Raw genomic sequence first — 20,244 nt, forward strand, 5'->3', positions numbered from 1 at the left:
GTTGATGGTCTGTTATGTTTTGTTGGGATTCGCATGTATGTGGTATAACAGCGGTGCCGTATTGTGTCTCAATGATCTGTTCGGCTTGTGGTGTTACTTAATATATAACTATATTTAATTGAAGATATCAAAGATTAGCTTTAGCAATATATGCAGACTCATAGTAGATTATTCATCTCCAGGTCTCTGACCAACTAAATCGACTATATTTGAAGTTCCTGAAGAGGAATCCTGGTTATGATGGAAAGGTACTATGTGGTTGTTTTGAACATTCACTAGATGAGCTTTAGAGATTTTTCCGATTGTGATTCATGCTGAAGATTCCTTCTCTTGTCATGTTCTACTTTTGTAGGTTTCCTTGTATGGTCACTCTTTGGGAAGTGTTCTCTCATATGATATTATTTGCCATCAAGAGAATTTATCCTCTCCCTTTCCAATGGAGTGGATGTATAAAGAACACCACCCTGCAAATGAAGAATCTTCTTCCCCTACTCTCAACAACCAATCTGCAGACTGCAATTTTAAATCCAGTCAGAACAAGAACGTCGGCTCATTGAACAATCAAACTACGGGAATGGTAGGTCCCTCAGAAGAAGACAATGCGGGCGGAAAACAACCTTTTCTAGTCCCGGAGATGGAAGATTCTTCTTTTCCCACTGGGCTTTCTGTCCCATTAGACTTGGACGAACCTTCTGCAACGGAGGTGGAGTCTAAGCAACCCGATGCTATTTCATCACTGGGGAAAGATGACCACGGACAGGTTTCTGATTCTAGAGACACGCTTTCTTGCAAAAGGGAATATTTTGATGAAGCCTCTAACCTGAACTATCAAGTGCTGCCGGGCAATGCAGGAAAGCTGTCCTGCAGTGGGCCTGAGAGTGATAAGGACAAAACAATCAAACTGCTGACGGAAGAGGTGGTATTTTGCAACTTAGGTGCCTTAGTTTCCAGATATTTGTTTATTCTACTGAATAAATTTGCTAATATCACAGATTGATTGCCTAAAAACAAGGATCACAGAATTGGAAACTGTACGTTGTTGTGAAGGTACATGTAGGGGATGTAATATTATTTTTATTCTTACTCTCCCCCATTCTTGTGCTTTGGCCCTTTCTTGTTTTTTATTGATGTGGATGATATGTATTTTGTATATTGAGAGGGTATTTGGGATTTGATGAGCTACCTTAACAGGAAATGAGGCGGTGTCGGCGACTACTACAAATCAACCTGTTTCTGGAAATCTTCTATGTGGACAAAATGATATGCCGAACTGTTACACTCCTTATATCAAATATACGAAGTTGGAATTCGAGGTAACACTTTCCATTTTGTCGTCTAAGCTTTTGGAAATTTCTTGGCATCTGTGAAAATTAGAAATTGCCAAGCTTTTGGACTTCATTCTTCTTCTTGTTCTCTCTCTCTCTCTCTCTCTCTCTCTCTCTCTCACACACACACACACACACACGCACACACACACAAAATGTTAAGGTGGTTATCGCTATGCATGTTTAAGTTTTCCAGTAGATTATTGGATAACGCTCCTGGTTTTACCTCAATTTATATGCCAGGTGGACACCTTCTTTGCAGTCGGATCTCCCCTCGGTGTATTTCTTGCCCTCCGCAATACTCGTATAGGGATCGGTAATAAATTTGTTATTGCATACTTAGTTTCTATAAATTTGATATTTGTCTTAGTGTCTCCGTTTTTACTTTGGAGAAATCAGTAAGTTGGTAGAAGTATTTTAACTGCATTGTGTTCTTTTTTGAAATTCATTGTACGAGTTTCTTACTCAATCAGATTAGCATAAATCTCTATGCCAATGTGATACAAAATGTGATTAATATACCCATGGAGTTTAATTTTCTCAAAGGTTTCCAGTTCCAAGGTGATCAATGAGACTAAAATCTTAGTTCCAATAACTCGGGATTTTTAGTGATTGCGGACTTGGTATTTTGCGCCTTGCTTTCTTAGATTCTTCATAGGTTTTGGAGGCATAGATAGTGTGGGGCATAGACATTTCTATAGAGGAGCGGTGTCCCTATTCTGCACGTGCGGACACTTGCACTTCTTAGTATCCCGAACTAGCTTTGTCTCCTTGCCAAAGCACCTGTTGGACATTAACGCTTCTCGACACTCCTAACATACTGATTGCTTCTTGGATATGTCCATTTGGTTCGAAATAAACCTACTAATGTATCACACTTGGTTGACGCTTTCTCTTAACAGGAGCATTCCTTGGCACTCTTGATTTTAGATAAAGAAAAATCTGTAAGCTGCCAACTTTTTTCAAGAGCATATAATGTAAGTTTGCATGAATGCATAGTAGTATAAACCATAGTTATTACAATGATTGCTATGATGCCATTATAAGGAAATTAATTAATACTTGTTAGGACTGGTGCCTCAACCGATGCTCTGGATTATGAATGAAGGAAAGCATGGTAATGTGCACTAAAATTGATTTGGGTCTCTAGGCCTGTCCTCACTGATGCCTTTCAGTTTTGATTTGGGGGCATGATTCCGTAGCAAAATGTCCCTTTAGCTCCTTGTTTCTTGGAGGTATAGGGAAACCACTGTTTTAGTGGTATTCTGAGAGCAACCACTTTGTGTATATATTGCCAAAGGTTTGGTCTGTCTCTAATCTCAACAACCACCCCCACCCCCAACTAATTGGAGACTAGATGGGTTCTGGTATTGTTTGTGTTCAATTAATACTTGTTAGGAGTTATATAGTTATGTAGTGAATGCGGATAACTTAGTAATTGCGTATCTTGTACTCACATGCTATATATATACTCCAATATCTCAAATACTATTTCTGATGGGTTAGTTGGCGCCTTAATCACTCTTTCTATCCTCTCAAACATCATGGTATTACAGGCATTGAACCCTAACAGACTCCATGGCACATACCGCCATAGCCACCATCGTTTGCCGCCGTTCATCATCATCCCATTTTCACCGATTACCGGAAACCCCTGAACGTACCCATCATCTCCGAGAACCATTGGAAACCTTAAAAAGAAGAAAAAGACAAAATCTGCAGCTCCTTCTGTCGATCTTGACCTCGATCTAAACACGAGATCGAATCCCACTCGATTTCTGACCGCGTCGTTCCGTGTCAAAAATATATTTATAAAACCTTGGAATTAACTACTGCTCCGTAGAATAATGGTCAAGACCGAGTATCATTCCGACGGAGACAGTATGGCTGAGTTATGACAAATTCGATTAATTTTTAGATTAATTCGGGCAAGGAAGTTTGGTTGTTTGAATTTGGAGAATTTATTAAACTAAGAGAAATAATTAAATGGAAAGTTTGTAACGATCGGAGAGAAAATCTAGGGTTCGAATCCACCTCAACCGCGCAACTCCAACATGCATAGGCAAGATTAATTATTCGAATCAGAAAGGATTATTGTGAGGGTTTGCTAAGGGATTATTGTGAGGGCTTGCAAACCCTGGCAATAATTGTCAAGAAAATTATTGAGTTGTTAAAAGGCATGGATTATCCCATAGCACGAACCGTCTCAGAAGTACGGTCTGGCCGCCTAGCGGCACGGCCCGTCTTACGAGCATAATCAATCTCAGAACTCCAACTACAATTGATGAAAACCATTATATAACTCATAGTTGAAAGCATGCATACAAATACTCAATAGATTAAAACCATCAAAATCATTCCATTCAATTGAAACGGAAAGGGTTCTTAGTTATACAATCGATCCGAATAATAAACCTAAAACCTATACATAAAATAGAGTTACTTGGTGCGAAGTTTCATCTTCCCCCTAGATAAGGGGTTTAGCCGGCCATGGAGAAGAAAGATGCGATCGAGATTGAAGAAGACATGGAAGACATGAAGTTTTTCCTTGAAATCCTCTCGCCTCTCTCTCTCTAATCGTTGCTGGAAAAGAACGTAACCTAAAGAATGAACTCAGGGCTTCCTTTTATAGTTTCGGCCCAAAACAATAAGACTTAAAAACGTAAAGCAGATTTCTGTCTGCAGCGTCTGCTGCCTGCTGGTCCGGACCAGAAAAACAGTTTGTTCATATCTTGCTCCAGCCTTGGTCGTCCGGACCAACATAGCCTTGGTCCGGACCAGATTTCCAGCTTTCACCTTTTTGCTCCTCTTCTCGCCGTGGATCCTTCTGGAACATCCTTAACTCACGATTATTACTCCAAATCCTTTCCGAATGCTCCGTAAGCCCTGAAACACCATAAACCAATTAAAGCTCGTTAAATAACATTAGATAGGACCGACAAAACCTAAGTTAATGGGAATAAATGGGTGCTTTTCAGCACCTATCAATTTCGAAACCTACACCAGGCTCAATCTCGATCTACACCAGATTTCGATAAAAAATCGAAACCTACAGCCTCTGCCGATCTTGATCACGATTGTCGATTTCTATACAGATTAACTCTGTTATTCGATTTCGCCGTCAATCTATGTTCTTCGCCATTGATTTGTGACTCAATCTAAAACCCTCGTTGAGTTCTTGACTTCGTGGTAAAATGTCTTTAATGCCCTCGTCTTACTTGTGATGAATTAATCTCACACCTATATACAAGTATATACACATGCACATGTGTGTACAAATGTCAGATTGAGTGTAACAATATCTTGAATTGAGTAGCAGCATCTAACGGGTTATATGTGATTGCGTGTATACTGCATTTTATGGCGTATGCAAGCAATCAACTGATCACATAATCTTGAATTGAAATATGGGTAAAACTTATGAATATAACATACCCGGCATATTCTTAAATGCCACTATGTGAGAATCAGTGGAATTCACCAGAAGCCCATGCATACCAAGCTAAGGTGTTTTTCTGCAATTCTATTGGTCTGGCTGTTTTCGTGCTTGAGTGATTTGGATTCATATATGTTTGAATGTTGATTGAAGGGAAAGAATTATAAGAATGTGAAGTTTGAATCAGGTTTTCATTGATGGGGCACCTAATTCAAAATTTTTGGTGCCATTTCAGTTCGTTGGGTGAATTATTGATTGCTTTGGTTTGGTATTTGGCTTAAATATTTTGTTTTGGAATGAACTAACATCCAGAGTCAAATCCCTGTGGAATTCAAGTGGGAAAATTGACTGTTGTAAGTTAGTAATATTCACTTTGTAGTTTGGCTCCTGTGGGTTGTGGCTAATATGGCCAGAATTGTGCTGGAGAGTTTAAGTTCTTGCCAGAATCACTTGTTTTGATTGCTGATTGATGCAAACATTGATTTTCCGGATGATTAGGAGGGGTTTAGTTCTTGATTTCATTTACAAGGGCTAGTGGACCGCAATGACAAAGACGAGGGAGGAGTGACAGTAAGGGGAGGGGGAGGAAGGGGAAAGGGTATGTGGTGGTGAGGAGGGACGGTGATGCATTTTCTGGAAGTTTGATGGGTTATGTGGATATTTTGGTCTTGAATGATGTTTCACTTTCTTTTTATACATGTGAGGTGCACATGCTGTTTTATTTGGAGAGAAAATGGGAAAGTGCACATTAGTCCACAAACTATAGGGAGTTATGTAGCGGTAAACAAATGCAGCGGCTCAGGAAGGGAGGAGGGTCGGGGTGGCAGCACACTTGGTGCAAACGAGGGGATAAATTTTAGTTTGCCGCTTTTTTTTTTTTCAATTCATGTTTATGATATTGATTTCCACCAATTTACGAACTTTTTATTGCGTTATTTTGGTGTATTGTTTCCGTAGCTTATCCACTTTAAAGGCAACTAAAGTTGAATACTTCGCATGACTCTTTTCTTGCTTCCTTAAAGGGTTGTACCATTCTTCAACTTGTGCCTCGCGTTTTGTCAGCAGTTTGTTTATTTGCACCGTTCTTTTTTAGGAAAAGGGCAAGAATATTGGGAAGAAGAAAATGTAACTGAAGACATGCCAGCTTGTCGCCAAATGTTCAACATTTTTCATCCATTTGATCCTGTGGCTTATAGGTATGTCTTAGTCCTTATCTCTATACTTCTAGTCCTTCATGTATGTGTGTCGCAATCTCACACGGACATCCCTTCCTTTGAAAGGCTTCTACTCAATCCTATCATAGACACCTTTTTACTTTCTCCATAATCCACTCGGATCATTCCATGCTAGTCATTCAATCTTTCTGTATCCTTATTTGAACCGCTTTTTATTCTTAATAGATTGACCATTTCTTATAGTAATATCTTATGCACATGCACCATATGCAAGGGTTTGCTTGGGTGGATATCAATGACTACGAAGGGAGCATAACATTACTTCCTCGTTGTGGAAAATTGTATTATGACCAAATAGGCATAATAGTGCCTAAGATAGCAAAAGTAGACTTACCAACTCCATTCGCCACCCCACTTGTTCCATAAAACGAAAAGAAATAAAAAGACTTAAAGAAAGAAACCCACAGGTTAGGAGCTTAGAAAATGGCTACTGTAGTAATGTTGTAGTTACGTGTGAGTGTGTATTGTGGTAGTTGCATTTGGTTTCTAACCTTGTAGTAGTCAATAGTAATAGCATATGAAAAGTCAGCTACGATTGATACTATGGTTTTATTTGCTGCATCTATGGAGCTCCAAGACGCCCAAGTGTCGTCATATTCGTGTTGGACATGTCAGGGATATGGCGTGTTGCTATTGGACATACTAGTGTAAGTATTATGAAATTTTAAGAAGGGGACAAAGGAGAAGCTGAAATAGGAAAAGACGCATACGTTTGGGACATGCATGCCTCAAGTGAGACACTTATGGGGACACGGTGCACTACGAAATATAGCAATCTTATTCCGGATGAATTTATGGTGAACTTTTCTTTTTTATTAATTACGTGGAACTAGTGTTAGTTGTCATTTTTCGTGAGTTCAATTAGTTTTGTTTTTTGTGCGTACAAGTCATATTGATACCGTCAAACGTATATAAAAATGACCAAATTGTTTGTTTGTCTCGTGTCCTACGTGTCCCGATTTTCCTGTCCTACATGTCCCAATTATTTACAATTGTCATGTTCCGTGTTTGTATACGTCTTCTTGTCTGTTTCTATTTCTACGTCCAATGCTTGTTAGGGCTGGGCAGAAACTGCATTTTTATACTCACAACAATACTTGGAATCTACATGCATAAGACGCGTCTATATGATAAAGGCTCATCTGGCTACAGATTTTAAATTGTATATCTTGCTGTTTTTTATTTTTTTCGTCTCATATCATGTTATGCATCTGCAGATTTGTTTCTCTTTGTATTGCTCCTTGTATTGATTTTACATCCAACTTTCTAGTTAGAGTTAAGTCATATGATGCAGGCAGCCATTCCATTTGGTTTTGGTCAAAATGTCAAATACTCTACTGATTCTGGTTTTCCCAGCCTGCTCGTGCATGTCATCTGTTCTTGTTCTTTCAATGGAAGCTCATCTTGTAGTCTAACGACTATAATCTTCCAATCAGTATCTCTGGGGTCTGAGTTGACCTGGTTGGTAATCAAATCGCACCGAAACCATTCCTCATTTCTTCAACCATGGTGGTGATCATTAGGTTTTTACCCGATCAGTTTTTGGTAGAATTGTGGTACTCCTAATTCAAATGGGTTCCTAAGCATTAAACCCGTACCTGAAATTTCCATGCGAACACTGCAACCTTCTACAGTCACACACATCTGCTCATCACAGCCTTCCAACTTGAATATTTTACTTGGTTAGTTGTGTCTATAGCACGTTAATTAAAGCTATTTTGACTGTTTCATACAGACTAGAACCACTCATCTGCAAAGAATACATCAGCAAACGCCCTGTTATAATACCGTACCACAGGGGTGGAAAACGGTTGCATATTGGAATACAGGTACACCCTCAATGGCATTCATATTATTTCGGTTTAAGCTTCCTCTCTCCTTATGCTATTTGAATACTATGTGTTGCAGGATTTTGCCTAATTTCTTTTTGGTTTAAGCTTCCTCCTTCATTATTCCGTTCAAACACCGTGTGTTGCAGGAATGTGCTGAAAACTTAGCTTTACGTTCGCAGGCAGTAATGGATCAACTGGGCTCTGTAAGGGTGAGCTTTAGACTTCTATACATTACATTGGTGTATTATTATTTTCTCAGAATCGCATTACTGAATCAATTGGTGGTGGCCTTTTCATGTATGGGTTAGTCTGTATCATGCTAAGTAAGATACTCATTATTAATGGACTAATGGTGTTTCAATTAATGTATTTCTTACATTCAGCCATCATTTATAACTATAACCAAAGACAAGTGCGTATGCACAATGAAGAAAAGATGGCAGGCAGGCAATAAGATGAATGCATTTCCTTGTATCAGAGTTTCTCCAATTAACATCTTATCTGGCTTCTTTGTCTGCCAGACGCTTGACTGAATCTTTGGTTGAGTGCTATCCTATTTGAGCATGCGAATTGCAGCACAATTTACGACCACTGCTTCATTTCTCTTTCTTTTGTCAAACTTTTGCTTTCTTTGTTTTTGCCCCCTTCCTTATATAGATAGAAACATTTCTCACTACTTAGATTGAATGTTTGTTTTGTTGTTTTATGACATACAAGATGATTTTTGATTCTTTGTTTTCTCCATTTCGTAAGTTATATTTCACTGACGAGGAAAACAGGACTTCTTTTCTTTTTCTTTCTGATGTTTCTGTTGCCTTAAAACTTTACGTCATTCTGCTTGTTCTCCTTGTGGTTTTTAGTTGAAAGTTCGCTCATGCCTTTGCGGATCATTGATCTTTCTGGTGGGTTTGGCTTAGGTTTTACTTAACCTGAGAAAAGTTGTGGCTTAGAAAGGATTCATGAATGTCTGAATTATTCATAATTAATATTTTTTGGTCGTGGTATAGGGTGGTGCAACCATGCAAGTTTAGTGAGGGCAATTTCCACGAGATCTCTCAAGTCTCAACTGCTTTTTGATGGCTCTATCACTCACAGTTTTTCATTTCCTTTTTCGGAGGATTTTTTCCATAAGCTATTTAGGTCACAGTATTAAATAAAAGATGCTGTCATAAGAAAAGAAAGTAAATCCCAATTCCAAGAAGCAACGCGAAGGGAGGCCAAGACGAGCAGAAGCCGATGGGCTGACCGCAAACATAGTAATCAGCCAGACAACTAGGACTGAATGGGTAGGAGTGTATCCACCTTGTTTGGTTCCCATCTCATTTTCCTCTCTACACGTTTCTCAATACCTTTTTCTCTCTATCTCTCTCCACTCATTACATCAAAAATAACTTTCAAAAATGAGAACCAACCAAGGTGATTGTAATTGCCCTGAATATAAACTGAGGCTGCTTTATGTCATAAATACAGTAGAAGTGTCTCGATGATTATTTAGGCTACCTATTGATGTCGACAGTTGTCTCTATCATTTTGTGTTTTCTTAGGTCTAGGGTATTCTGGAAAGGTAATTTTTTTTCCCAAGATGAGCTGTAACAGTCACCTAAGCAGGAGTACTTTCTTTTACTTCGAAAGTAGCTGCTTCATCTTTAGTGACTCAAATTTTCGATGCTGTGTTTTAATGCTCTCAAGTCGGGTTGAACGTGTTTCAGATGATTTTCTGAAGAGCTCTATCTGGGCGATGCAATTTTAACTTGAATGTGATACCTGTTGGGAATTGTGCTTGATGCCTTGAATGCTTGAATTTCCTGCTCTTTTTCTTATCCCGTTTATGATATTTTTGCATGGTTGACACTATATAAGGCGTTTGACCAGATATGGATGCTCTTTATTTAGCACCCTTGACTCTCTTAGTCTCTTTTCTGCTACATAATTCTCCCAGAAAATAAACCAACTTGCCTATTGTATGGTTGTACTATTCACGGTTACTGTTCATTGGCCTATGAACATCTCAACTTGGTCTCTAAATTCTTCCTTTACGTTTTTACCGAAAAAACCCAATGTTTTTTTACCCATCATTTAGCCCTGAATCTAATGAAAAAACCAGGCTTTAATAGCCCTCCTGGAATGCTCCGTCAATTTAGTTCCAGCCTCCCTGTTTGTTGGAGTGTTTCCAACACCCATCCTAAATAATTGTCCTACAAGAGGAATAACTCAAGTTGTTGTTGTCAATACTCGTATTGGTAATTACATTGCTTGCTTTACCGTTACTGTAGAAACTTATAGATTATTGGATAAAGCTTATTCAGTACATTGTTAATTGCTTACATTATTTCTTCAATATCTATGACTTCGTTTTTTAGTTGCTTGGGGAAGTTATTGGGTTTGATATTGGGTTGTGTGCATGTGAATTAGTGGTTGTTTCTTTGTGAATTAAACGAATTAATTGCTGTAAGTACGCATGGGGAGATCCTTTTTTTGACCATATTATTCAATGTCAAAGTTGGACATCAAATCAATCACTTTACTTGAGCAACTGGTTCTTGATTGCCTTAATGCACCAAATTGCTTAACATAGCTGACACTGGCTTGAGTGAGCTTGTCCATTTATTGTGCGGTTCAATTGTTTTATTGTACATTTTTATAATCATGTCTTCTGAGATGCCAGCTTTTTCGAATAGGTCAAAGTGCTTACGCTATGCCAATCAAGAAACAAGGATAACCTTGACGGTAATGCTAGCACACGTGTTCTCTTAGTTGCTTTTATCAACTGTTTCCTTTCCAATAGTGAGTAGATATGTTGAAAAATCACTTAGCTAAAGGGCCCTATCTCCCTTCCTCCACCTTTTGCAAAGATCAAAGCCTATAACGACCTATTAGTAACTGCTAAGAAAATCTGTTAAAACTCATGTTTTCTAATGTCACCTTCTTCTGTACATTGCAGAAGAATCAGAAGATAACCTGGAAAAAGTAGAGAGGTCTTATGGTTCCATCATGATGGAAAGACTGACTGGGAGTGAGGATGGACGGGTAGATCATATGCTTCAGGTACAACCTTGTACCTCTTGGCATCAACTTTTGAGCTTTCATGTGGTTTTCCCTTTGTAGGTTTAATTACTTTCATTGCACGATCTTTTGGAATTGACAAACCTTTGCTTTCTTTGCATTCATTGTGGAATACATCCTATTCCTTTTTCCTATTCCAGACTATATTAGGACAGTTTGCAGTCCATATTATTTCGTATTGTCCGTTGATGAGCTTTACTCTATGATGGTATGATGTGTGATACCGGACTTATCTTCAGGATATAATCAGATGTTTTCCACTTGTTTTTACTAAAGCCACAGGTATCTTTTGTCCGCCCATGATCTTGGTTATTTTGTCATCCAAGGAACCTTGGATTTTATCTGCGGTGCAATCTACAACTTTCTTGTTGATTTAAGTTTTGGTTTGTTTGCTGCTGTGGTGTTTTCCCTCTTCACATAGCAATGCATTCATGCTTCATTCATTACAGATTTGTTCGGTTACGTTGTATCACTGAGTCTGAGATGTTGCATCATTAACCAATAACTATTTTGTCTAGTTTCACTGAACACAAGACTTTTGTTCATGAGGATATGCTTTTGTACTTTTGTATTATATGTACTGCGTACCCATGCGTTTGGTGAATTGAGCACTTTTAGGCAAGTGATTATGAAGAAATGAATAATGGGAGATAAACTAGCATATTCAAAAGATAAACAATTTATGTGGCTCGGCTTGTGCCTGCATCCACGGGCAAGGGTGGGCAAGATGGCACGATTATTCACTATGAAGAAAGTTATTTTACAGGACTCCAGTGTCTCTCACAACCCAAACACCCAGAAATATTCCCTATCCATCGTGTACCCAACACTTTATACAGGAGCTGACTCTATGTTTTATACTGCGTACTCCACTCTATTCCTTTCTCTTTTGTCTCTTAGGTTGTTCAGAACTGAGAAGTGAGGTCCCTTTTTATAGCAGAAGTCCCAGGGACTAAAACTGCAAACAGAGAAAACCCTAGGGGCTAGAGATTTGAGTGTCCAATTTCTCCTTCCAATTCGGTTGAAGATAGTTCATAATCTACTGTCAGAAGAATTGGCTAAATTATGGAGCCGTCAAAGTCAACTAGATGCGTTTGCTCGTAGATCCTTGAAAGTGCTATTTTGATGGTGTTGGTTACTAATGGGCAGAATCGTCTTAAATCAAGGACCTAAAACCAATTGGACCAGGAACTTCATAATCCAAAATGATGCCTTTGACACAAATGGACAAACTCGTATTTTGTATTCCTTAACATTGGGATTGTAGCATTCATTCAGTTGCTTATTCTTCTTCTTTTTTCTTTTCTTTTTTTCCCTGTTCCCTTCCGCTCGCCCTATATATTTATAATGGATGCCTTGCTGCAGTTGACTTGAATTTCTTTCTGAAAATGCAGGATAAAACCTTTCAGCATCCATACATCTCAGCGATTGGATCACATACGTAAGTAACCTGTACCATCCTTCGTTCCTCAATATGCTGCTCAATAATTTTCGCATTTTGGTGGTTATTGGAATAAAAAGTGGAGTCGCAACAGGAAATTTATCTAGTTCTCCAGGTTGGACTCTATTACTATACCGGCCTTTCAGTGTTCCTAGTATGTTATCTGCGTTCATGCATCATAGTATAGGGTTCTGCTCTGTTATAGTATTCGGCATCTCTGATTCCAGGCAAATCTTGGATCTGTTCTTTGTATCTTGTGGTAACAGAAGTGTACTGATGTTATGCTTATAATCCCGTTCAGTTGCATTGTACCATACGTTTTTTCTGATGTAATGCTCACTTAAGTTACTTCCCTACCCTTAACGGCATACTTTGCTCCAATGGATGGGGATGTGTGTGTTTGTGTGCCTACTGCTTCGTGTGTCAACTTATAGTAAAGTTCATGCCTCTTTAAAAACAGTAGTATGTTTCCTCCCACTTCGTTGTTAGGAGGAAGTTTATTTCCCAAGACAGGTCTCTTGTTGTGGAAGATAGCCAATATTGTCTTTAGTCTTTCTATCTACTTTCCCCAGACCATAGACACATCATTTTTTATAAATTTAATGGGTGTCATTTGTACTTTTAGGCATGATAATAATGATGAGAGTCTGAAAAGTGTTTGGTGACTCCATGGAGATTGCATTTTGATTTTACCTCATGACAATTTGGTAGATAATATGATGATCATATACCTTCCACAACCTCTTCTTTTCCCCATCTCCAGTCCATGTAAATGAAATGGAAATCACACATTAACTTATGCCGGATGATATGCATCAACCCCAGTTGTCATCCTTAATTATTTTTCTTAAGGGTATGGTTCTTTATAGTGTATAGGCTTCACACCCGCCACCCATCCCTCCCTGAAAAAATATAAGTCAAGTCTCCATTGCAGACCAACAAGAACAAGTCAATATTTTAAGAGTTGTGTCCTCATTCACCTTGTCTGCAGAAGATGGAACAATTTGTGATACTTTTCTATCTTTGGCCCGTTGTTCTTAATGACTAAATTATTTAGTGATTGCTTTTCTCCTCAGGAATTATTGGAGGGATGATGATACTGCCCTTTTTATACTGAAACATTTGTTTCGAGATATACCTGAAGAACCTGAGTTGCAAGCCGGAAAAAAATCTGGCAGCCAAAAAAATGGTATCGCAGACCAAAGAGAGGTTGCGGAGGAAGAACTTCCTTTGACTTTTGCTGATAAGGGTTTGATTAGAAGCTTCTCTGCAAGTGCAAGAAAGATCATGAAAAAGTGATGACGGTTTTCTCTCCTTTTTTCTTCGAAATGTATGTGCTAGTATCTGTAATTATTATGAGTTATTTGTACGATTGTGTTTTTAGCAATTTAAGCACTAAAGGCATCTCTGGAACGTTAACTTTTTTTGTACCTGTATTGCAGTTGACAGGCTAAAAAGGAAGTTTGGCATGCAGTTGGCACGTTTCTTGTTTTTGGTTCACACTGTATATAACAAGCATTATAGTAGAGTTATATGGATGAATCCCGGTGGTTGTAGATACTCCGTAGTCTGTATACATAAACTGTACAAATTCAATTGTGTCCATGTATAGTTCATAATTTAGCTAGTGTAGCGCACGCCAAAACTTAGTACACCTTCATTAAGCTCTACTGGGTGCAACCGTTGCATCATCCTTCGTACAGACCCTAGTGTGACTAGCGTCTAACTATTTGCTTCCTTAGTTTAGATGGCTTAAATTACACCTAATGGTTTATATGTTGGACTTGTGCCCGGCGGGTTTGTCCAGATTGTTGATTGGCACATGCTATTCATATTGTAGTATTTAAAAGACGCCGATAAGATTGTGTGGGCCGGTTCCATCCACACAATTTTTAACACAACTTTTGACACTCCATCTCAACCATTAAAATCAATGGTTGAGATTAAAACTAAAAAGGACTATATCTCAGGTAATCTCTTCCTCTCCATCTACGTTGTTCTCTCTCTCCGTACGATAACCGACAAACCCTTGCTTCCCTCCCACTCCGGCGAACCCATCCTCTCTCTCTCTCTCTCTCTCTCTCTCTCTCTCTCTCTGCCCTTGGATCTTTGGGCTGTATCTTTAAAGTTCTCCAAATTGGGTGATTCCATTCAGATTTCGTAAACCTGTCTGTACGAATGGGAAGTTTTTAATTGACAAGCGTGAAATTGATTTGTTTCCAACCAAATTGACCAAGTAATCATTGCCACAAACCCTAGTTGAATCTTACTGTTGGTCAGCATTGTCCCTATAATTACTCCATTTTATTTACTTATCTTTGTTTCTGTGTCTACGCAAGCGCGTGTAATTGGAAGAATTCAGCTACGTTGATTTAATTATTACTTGTCCCTGCATGTATCAATGGACACATTGTATAATTGTAGATCACGCATTTTTCACGTGGTATATCATTTAATCGTGCGGTTAGAAATAAATTGAATTAAAGTTGCAAATTAGGTTTTAGAACAATTTGGGTCCCCAAGATTGAAGATGGAGTATGACATTTGAGTAATCAAAAAGTGGGAATTTGTTGTGGGTCTATGCTCCGTTATCCTCTTTCCAGATTTGTAAAATTCTACTATTACTTTCTCTAGCTTTGAAAAATGATGATTGAGATGGAAATTTTCGAAAGACATCTCGCGATTCATGTAATGTGTATCTACTGTTTTTTTCTTTTTTCTTTTGAGGAAACGGAAACGGAAACATTACATTATCATTCCACTAACGCATTAGAAATGTAGCCAAATTGTGAGCAGCAAATGTAGCCCTAACAACATCCCCAGACAACTTTTAGGCTCTATTTGGAAAAGTTTTTATTTTCAATTTTTTGTTTTTGTTTCTAATATTTTTGAAAACAGGCATCATAAACATGTTTGTGTTTTTTTTTATTTATTTACAAAATACATAATCAATTTCACTAGTTTACGAAAATTCTAGAAACACAAAAATTGCGTCTTCATTTGTTTTGAAAACACTTTCAGCAGCCCAAAAAACAAATAAACAAAATTATTATGGTCACGAAACATGTTTTTTGATTTTAATTTTTAATAAATAAACAAAAAACTGACAATTTAAACAAACAGAGCCTTAGTGATTGCCACAAATTTTTTTTTTTTATCCGATTGGCACACTAATTACATCTTTTTTTTTGAAATGTTAATTACATCAAACATATCTACTCTAATACAACTGGCTTACCAAAGTCTCAACACAACGAAGTGCTCGCACAAGACTTGAACAATCCGTGAGTGCCTCGACCTCGAGCCTAGAGTACTTCTTTGAGAAAGCCCAACGCAAACTCGCAAAGCATTGATGACCACCAAAGCCTCCACCATTAAGGCAGAGGAACCATTGACCTTACTAACTTTCTTCTCCTCGATGAAAGTAGCATTAGATAGAGCACACCAAGTTGCAGCCCCCTTCCAAGTATGCGCACACCAAGCTCCATCCACCAAAATTTTTGGGATCACAGTCGAACCAATATCCTCTTTGCTCCCAAAGGAGGAAGAAGAGGGTATAACGGTCTATTAGCAATTTGTGTTGACGGAAAAAGTTGAGCACTTGTCGATAAATTACAAAAAGTTAACTGGTGGTAAATGAAAGCGAGGAGGGCAAACCCCACACATGACCAGAATCATAGGGTCAAAGTTTGCTCAATTTTTATGCATACGGTTTGGGCTGTGAGCTACGATGGGGTACATATCTTAAAATATTTCTCAAATTTCCTCGAATTAATAACAGTTCATCACAACTCTTCTTATCCTACCTAATCGACGATGAAGTCAGAGGCCAGGTCCAGGTTGAGTGCCAATCAACGCCGATTGGACTCTCCAATCGGCGGCAATCTCCTCCAATGAAAACCATTTTGGGTATGGGTACTGATGCATATACACACACATGAAATGTATATTTTTGCATACTTACTATTTGTGTAATATTTGAAAAGGGTACAATAATACTATTTTATTATAGAACAGGTGAAATAGGTTGTATTGTTGGAGTGTTGAAAGAGATGTTGGTAGCTAAGATGTAAAATGTGCACTGTTTGACTAGAATTCTTGGCTTCTTGCCTAATTTGATGCACTCGCTCTTAGGGTTTGAACTGAAAATAGTTAAAGTACTGGGATACATTCGTGACATGGGTAAAGTACCAGGGTATTCTGTCTAATTATTTTAAGAATGCAACGTATCAGGCTATCAGCCAGGAATGAATTCCTAATCACCGAATCAGAACCAGTCGAAATCGAAAATCTGTTCTTAAATCAAAAAAATCCCGGCAACGAGAGGAATAGGTACATACCTCTCTCTCTCTCTCTCTCTCTCTCTCTCTCTCTCTCTCGTCGTTTTAGCATTTTTTTGGGGACTTGGGGTCCCTGCCGCCCTGGAGCGGTGGCTTTCAAGGCTCTCTGCCTTGGGCCGGCCCTGTTCCTGAGACTTTGAGATTTGTTTTTTTCTCATTGCGAAATTTTACTGGTATTTTGTTTGTATGATTGGTTTGCCTCCTACTATAGCAACAAGTGCTTGGGTGAATTTCTTCCTTGCTAATATAGAACTTTCTCCAAACAAATTGGGGTTAATCTCATTTCTCGAAAGCCATTATTCTATTGAGGTGAATACATTGGATGAAAAAATCCCTTCATATTATTGTAATGCCATCCAAATGCCAATAAAATCGCGAGAACATTTGACATATTGGGGATGTTTTGCCCACATTAGAAATAGCACAAATACAAAAGGCTCATAGAAGATCAATAGCAGACAATAGTTCCATCACAGAATCAACAACATGAAAACCCCATTTGTAAATCTCAATCTCTGTTCTGCTTTTCAACTTCGGATGTTAACTTCTGAGTTCTTACCATTGGCAATAACTCGATGTTTTCTAGGAAATGATAAATAGGACTGGATTATCCTCGTCAACGAGTTCTTAGTCGTTTCTTTGTGACCTCAACCAATGTTCTGACTGTCCAAATTGCATATTAGAACTATGAAAGAATTCAGAAGCAACCGGGAGTTCTTTGCCTCTTATCTTATAACTGAGATGCATGGAAATGCAGCCATATGTCCTTCCTTTTTCCCCTCCTTTTCGTCTCAGGTGAATGTGGCTTAGAAGACACGTTTCGTTTCATCTGCTATATTGTTTCTGGTTCTCAGTTCTTCTTTTTCTTTATTGTATTTTCTTAAATGAACAAGAAGAAGCTTACTTTGTCTAGAATTTGTATAGTTGCCTTGTAAACAATTTCTTTGGTAAAATGTGCCCACTTATTAGTGACTCAAGGCCTAGGAATCATACGTAAACAATTTCTTTCACTCAGTGGTAACATAACAATACTGTTGTTTCTGTATGAGCAAAAAAAATAAAAAGAATGAAGACAAGAAAGAGTGCTTGAGGCATATAGCCCAAACACAACCAGGAAAAATTGACATAGTACTACACTTGGAAAAAACAAAACAAAACAAAAGGAAAGGAAAGAGATTTGATACTTGCACTGTTTTTTGGTACTTGAGAAAAGAAGAGAACATAATTAGTTTCCTCCATTTGGTGAAATGAATGTGAAGTAAAATTCATTGGAACATTATTCCTCCTCAATTTTTTGATTCTCTCCTATTTTTCATCAGTTCCTTGCTTTTTAGCTTCTTAATTCATTTCTTCCTTTGTCTCTCTTTAAACCATACAAGAGAGAATAACTTTCTTGTTGCTACTTTCTTTCTTTCTTTTCCATTTCGAAAACAAGGAAAGTGGATACTTTCTCAAGAACTTCTCTCTCGTTTGTTTTCTTTCTTTTCCGAAGTACCAAACATGACCTTAATCATTATGAAGGGAGAAATTCTTAAATTAGAACTAATTAATAAGCTTTTTGTGCCTTCTAGTAATGGTGTCTTCTATTTTGTTTTGTGTTTCTCCTTTTGTTATTTAGTGGCATCATTGATTTTTGTGAGATACTTTCTTGCCCTTGTCTGCAGTAGAGGCAAAAGGTATAATATTGGTGTACTTTTTGCTGAAGAATGTTTGTGAAAAGCAAAACTAGAAGCAAAAGTTGAAAGTAAGATAACAATGGGAGCTTCAACTGGAGCAAAGCTTTCTGGGATGCAGAAGCAGGTGCTTGGTCTATATAGAGGGTTTCTGCGAGCAGCACGTACCAAATCCCCTGAAGAGCGGCGCCAAATCGAATCAATTGTGTCTGCTGAGTTTCGCCGCAACTCCAAACTAGTTGATCGCAAGAATTTCATCTATATAGAGTACTTGCTTCGTCGAGGTAAGAAACAACTTGATCAGCTTAGCAGCCCTGATACAGTTGGATTGTCATACCTCAATGTATCTAATCCCCAAACCAGAAACTCATAAACCAAGAAATGTTATGGTTGTCACTTTGTTAATCATTGTCTCCCATTAGTCATCCAGTTGTGCTATTTTTTGTTGATTGTTGTAGACATGGAAAAAAAAGTTTTTTAATTGGTTACATGATAATAGAGAAGAAAATCATATGAATTTGTCACGTGAGAGCAGTTGCATATTACTTACTTGAAAATTGATGTTTTGACATTCATTTGTATTTTCCATATACAAGATATAGTATAGAAACTGAAGAAATAAATGTCAAGGGGCATACTTCGACCACCAATTTTACGATGCTTAACAGCAAATCCATCACGAACTTGTTCCTGTTCATTTTTTTTTTCCTTGATAACTGGGGTGTCGGGTCAGCTTATGCGCATTTTGTTCCCGTTCAATTGGAAAACCACTTCCGGTGGGCTAGTCTCCGCTACTGCTGGCACAAGTGCCTCTCATCTATTGGATATCCATCTAACTCCTTATGGTGGTGATGACAAAATGATGTTGCATAACAACAGGGGTGGTGGAAGATGCTGCAGGAAGTTAAGGGTAATTTGGTATTTTGATCTACCATAGAGATGGTAAATTGCAGTGTGTTATCACGATTAGGGGACAGTCTCTGCTAGGCAAGGCTAACATTATTTTCGGGCTGCAAATGAATCTATGTTAGTAGTTGTTTCATGATGTTTCCTTTTGTTCGTAACTTCATATGCTGTTTATTGTCGAGGGGAAATTACATTAACCTTCCTTTTTCTTTCTTTTTTTTGATCCGACATTAACCTTCCTTCTGGTATCAGTTTTTCACATATTCTCCTCTCGCGTTTTGAAAATTTTACACTGGCCTCACCTATGGGGACCAATCTAGCCATGTCCGCATCATTTAGTGACCTTAAATAGTCTTCTGAACAGATTGACAGTACCACATTGACGAACCTTTTTAAACTCTCAATTGGTACTTTCGAACCTTTTTAAACTCTGCCGGTGCGTCGTAAGCAAGCATCCACATAGCAACTGAAATTTTTGAAGGGAAGCCAAACCAATCATTCCAACGTTTAGTTTTTGGATGAAGTACGGATCATATGCTTTTACCGTAGATACATACAATATGGACAAAAAGAGATCGATTCATCTTATGGGGAATATAGGAGGATTAGCAAAATACTGTTGAAATAGTATGTTGTGGCTCTCTACTCGACCACGATCAATAGCTATGTGGCCACCCAAGACATCTCGTTCATCTTTTTTATGTAGTCTCCCTATTGCCAACATGTCCAATTCATATCTCATCTAGAATTATATTGAGTAGTAGTTTATAGCTAGACATATTTTATTTTCAAAAGAAGAATAATACCCATATTTTTTTCAACAGAGAAGAATAAACTTGGGATGAAAAATAGTTGAGAGCAGTGAAAAAGAGAAGGAAAATCTTATTTATAGATTTAGAACATGACCGTTGAATGTAGCTAGTGGATTATAGTCGTGAAAAATATAACCGTTAGAGTATTGTCATTTGGCAAATGACCGTTGGAATATAACCG

At 38.1% G+C, this 20,244-nt stretch overlaps 2 protein-coding genes and 1 non-coding gene across 5 annotated transcripts in view; all 3 read left to right on the forward strand.

Moving 5' to 3' along the window:
* LOC131336723 (phospholipase SGR2) overlaps nt 1-14,108 on the forward strand; it is a 39,134-nt gene extending 25,026 nt beyond the window's left edge. The window contains exons 10-22 of one of the 2 annotated variants that reach the window (XM_058372662.1): nt 183-248; nt 353-916; nt 993-1,047; nt 1,192-1,313; nt 1,569-1,641; nt 5,855-5,957; nt 7,732-7,825; nt 7,975-8,037; nt 10,507-10,555; nt 10,770-10,873; nt 12,286-12,332; nt 13,409-13,662; nt 13,775-14,108. In XM_058372662.1, coding sequence (XP_058228645.1) covers nt 183-248; nt 353-916; nt 993-1,047; nt 1,192-1,313; nt 1,569-1,641; nt 5,855-5,957; nt 7,732-7,825; nt 7,975-8,037; nt 10,507-10,555; nt 10,770-10,873; nt 12,286-12,332; nt 13,409-13,631 — 1,563 coding nt within the window. In that variant the 3' untranslated portion in view covers nt 13,632-13,662; nt 13,775-14,108. Of the gene's footprint in view, nt 1-182; nt 249-352; nt 917-992; nt 1,048-1,191; nt 1,314-1,568; nt 1,642-5,854; nt 5,958-7,731; nt 7,826-7,974; nt 8,038-10,506; nt 10,556-10,769; nt 10,874-12,285; nt 12,333-13,408 lie in introns of both variants that reach the window. The other variant, XM_058372663.1, reaches the window with a different exon arrangement.
* LOC131299302 (small nucleolar RNA snoR100) lies at nt 2,426-2,534 on the forward strand. The gene has a single exon (XR_009190687.1). It is a non-coding gene; the product is annotated as a small nucleolar RNA snoR100 (small nucleolar RNA).
* A 2,435-nt stretch (nt 14,109-16,543) lies between the features above and the next one.
* LOC131336724 (succinate dehydrogenase assembly factor 1, mitochondrial) lies at nt 16,544-18,869 on the forward strand. 2 transcript variants are annotated; one of them, XM_058372664.1, is made up of 2 exons: nt 16,544-16,664; nt 18,337-18,869. In XM_058372664.1, exon 2 carries the CDS (start codon nt 18,428-18,430, stop codon nt 18,716-18,718), a length of 291 nt encoding a protein of 96 aa, XP_058228647.1. In that variant the 5' UTR covers nt 16,544-16,664; nt 18,337-18,427; the 3' UTR covers nt 18,719-18,869. The 2 variants fall into 2 exon arrangements, with proteins under 2 accessions (XP_058228647.1, XP_058228648.1); XM_058372665.1 differs by having other exon boundaries at nt 16,602-17,467.
* The last annotated feature ends 1,375 nt before the right edge of the window (nt 18,870-20,244 follow it).

Source organism: Rhododendron vialii, chromosome 8a (assembly GCF_030253575.1).
Source record: "Rhododendron vialii isolate Sample 1 chromosome 8a, ASM3025357v1".
Lineage (NCBI taxonomy): Eukaryota > Viridiplantae > Streptophyta > Magnoliopsida > Ericales > Ericaceae > Rhododendron > Rhododendron vialii.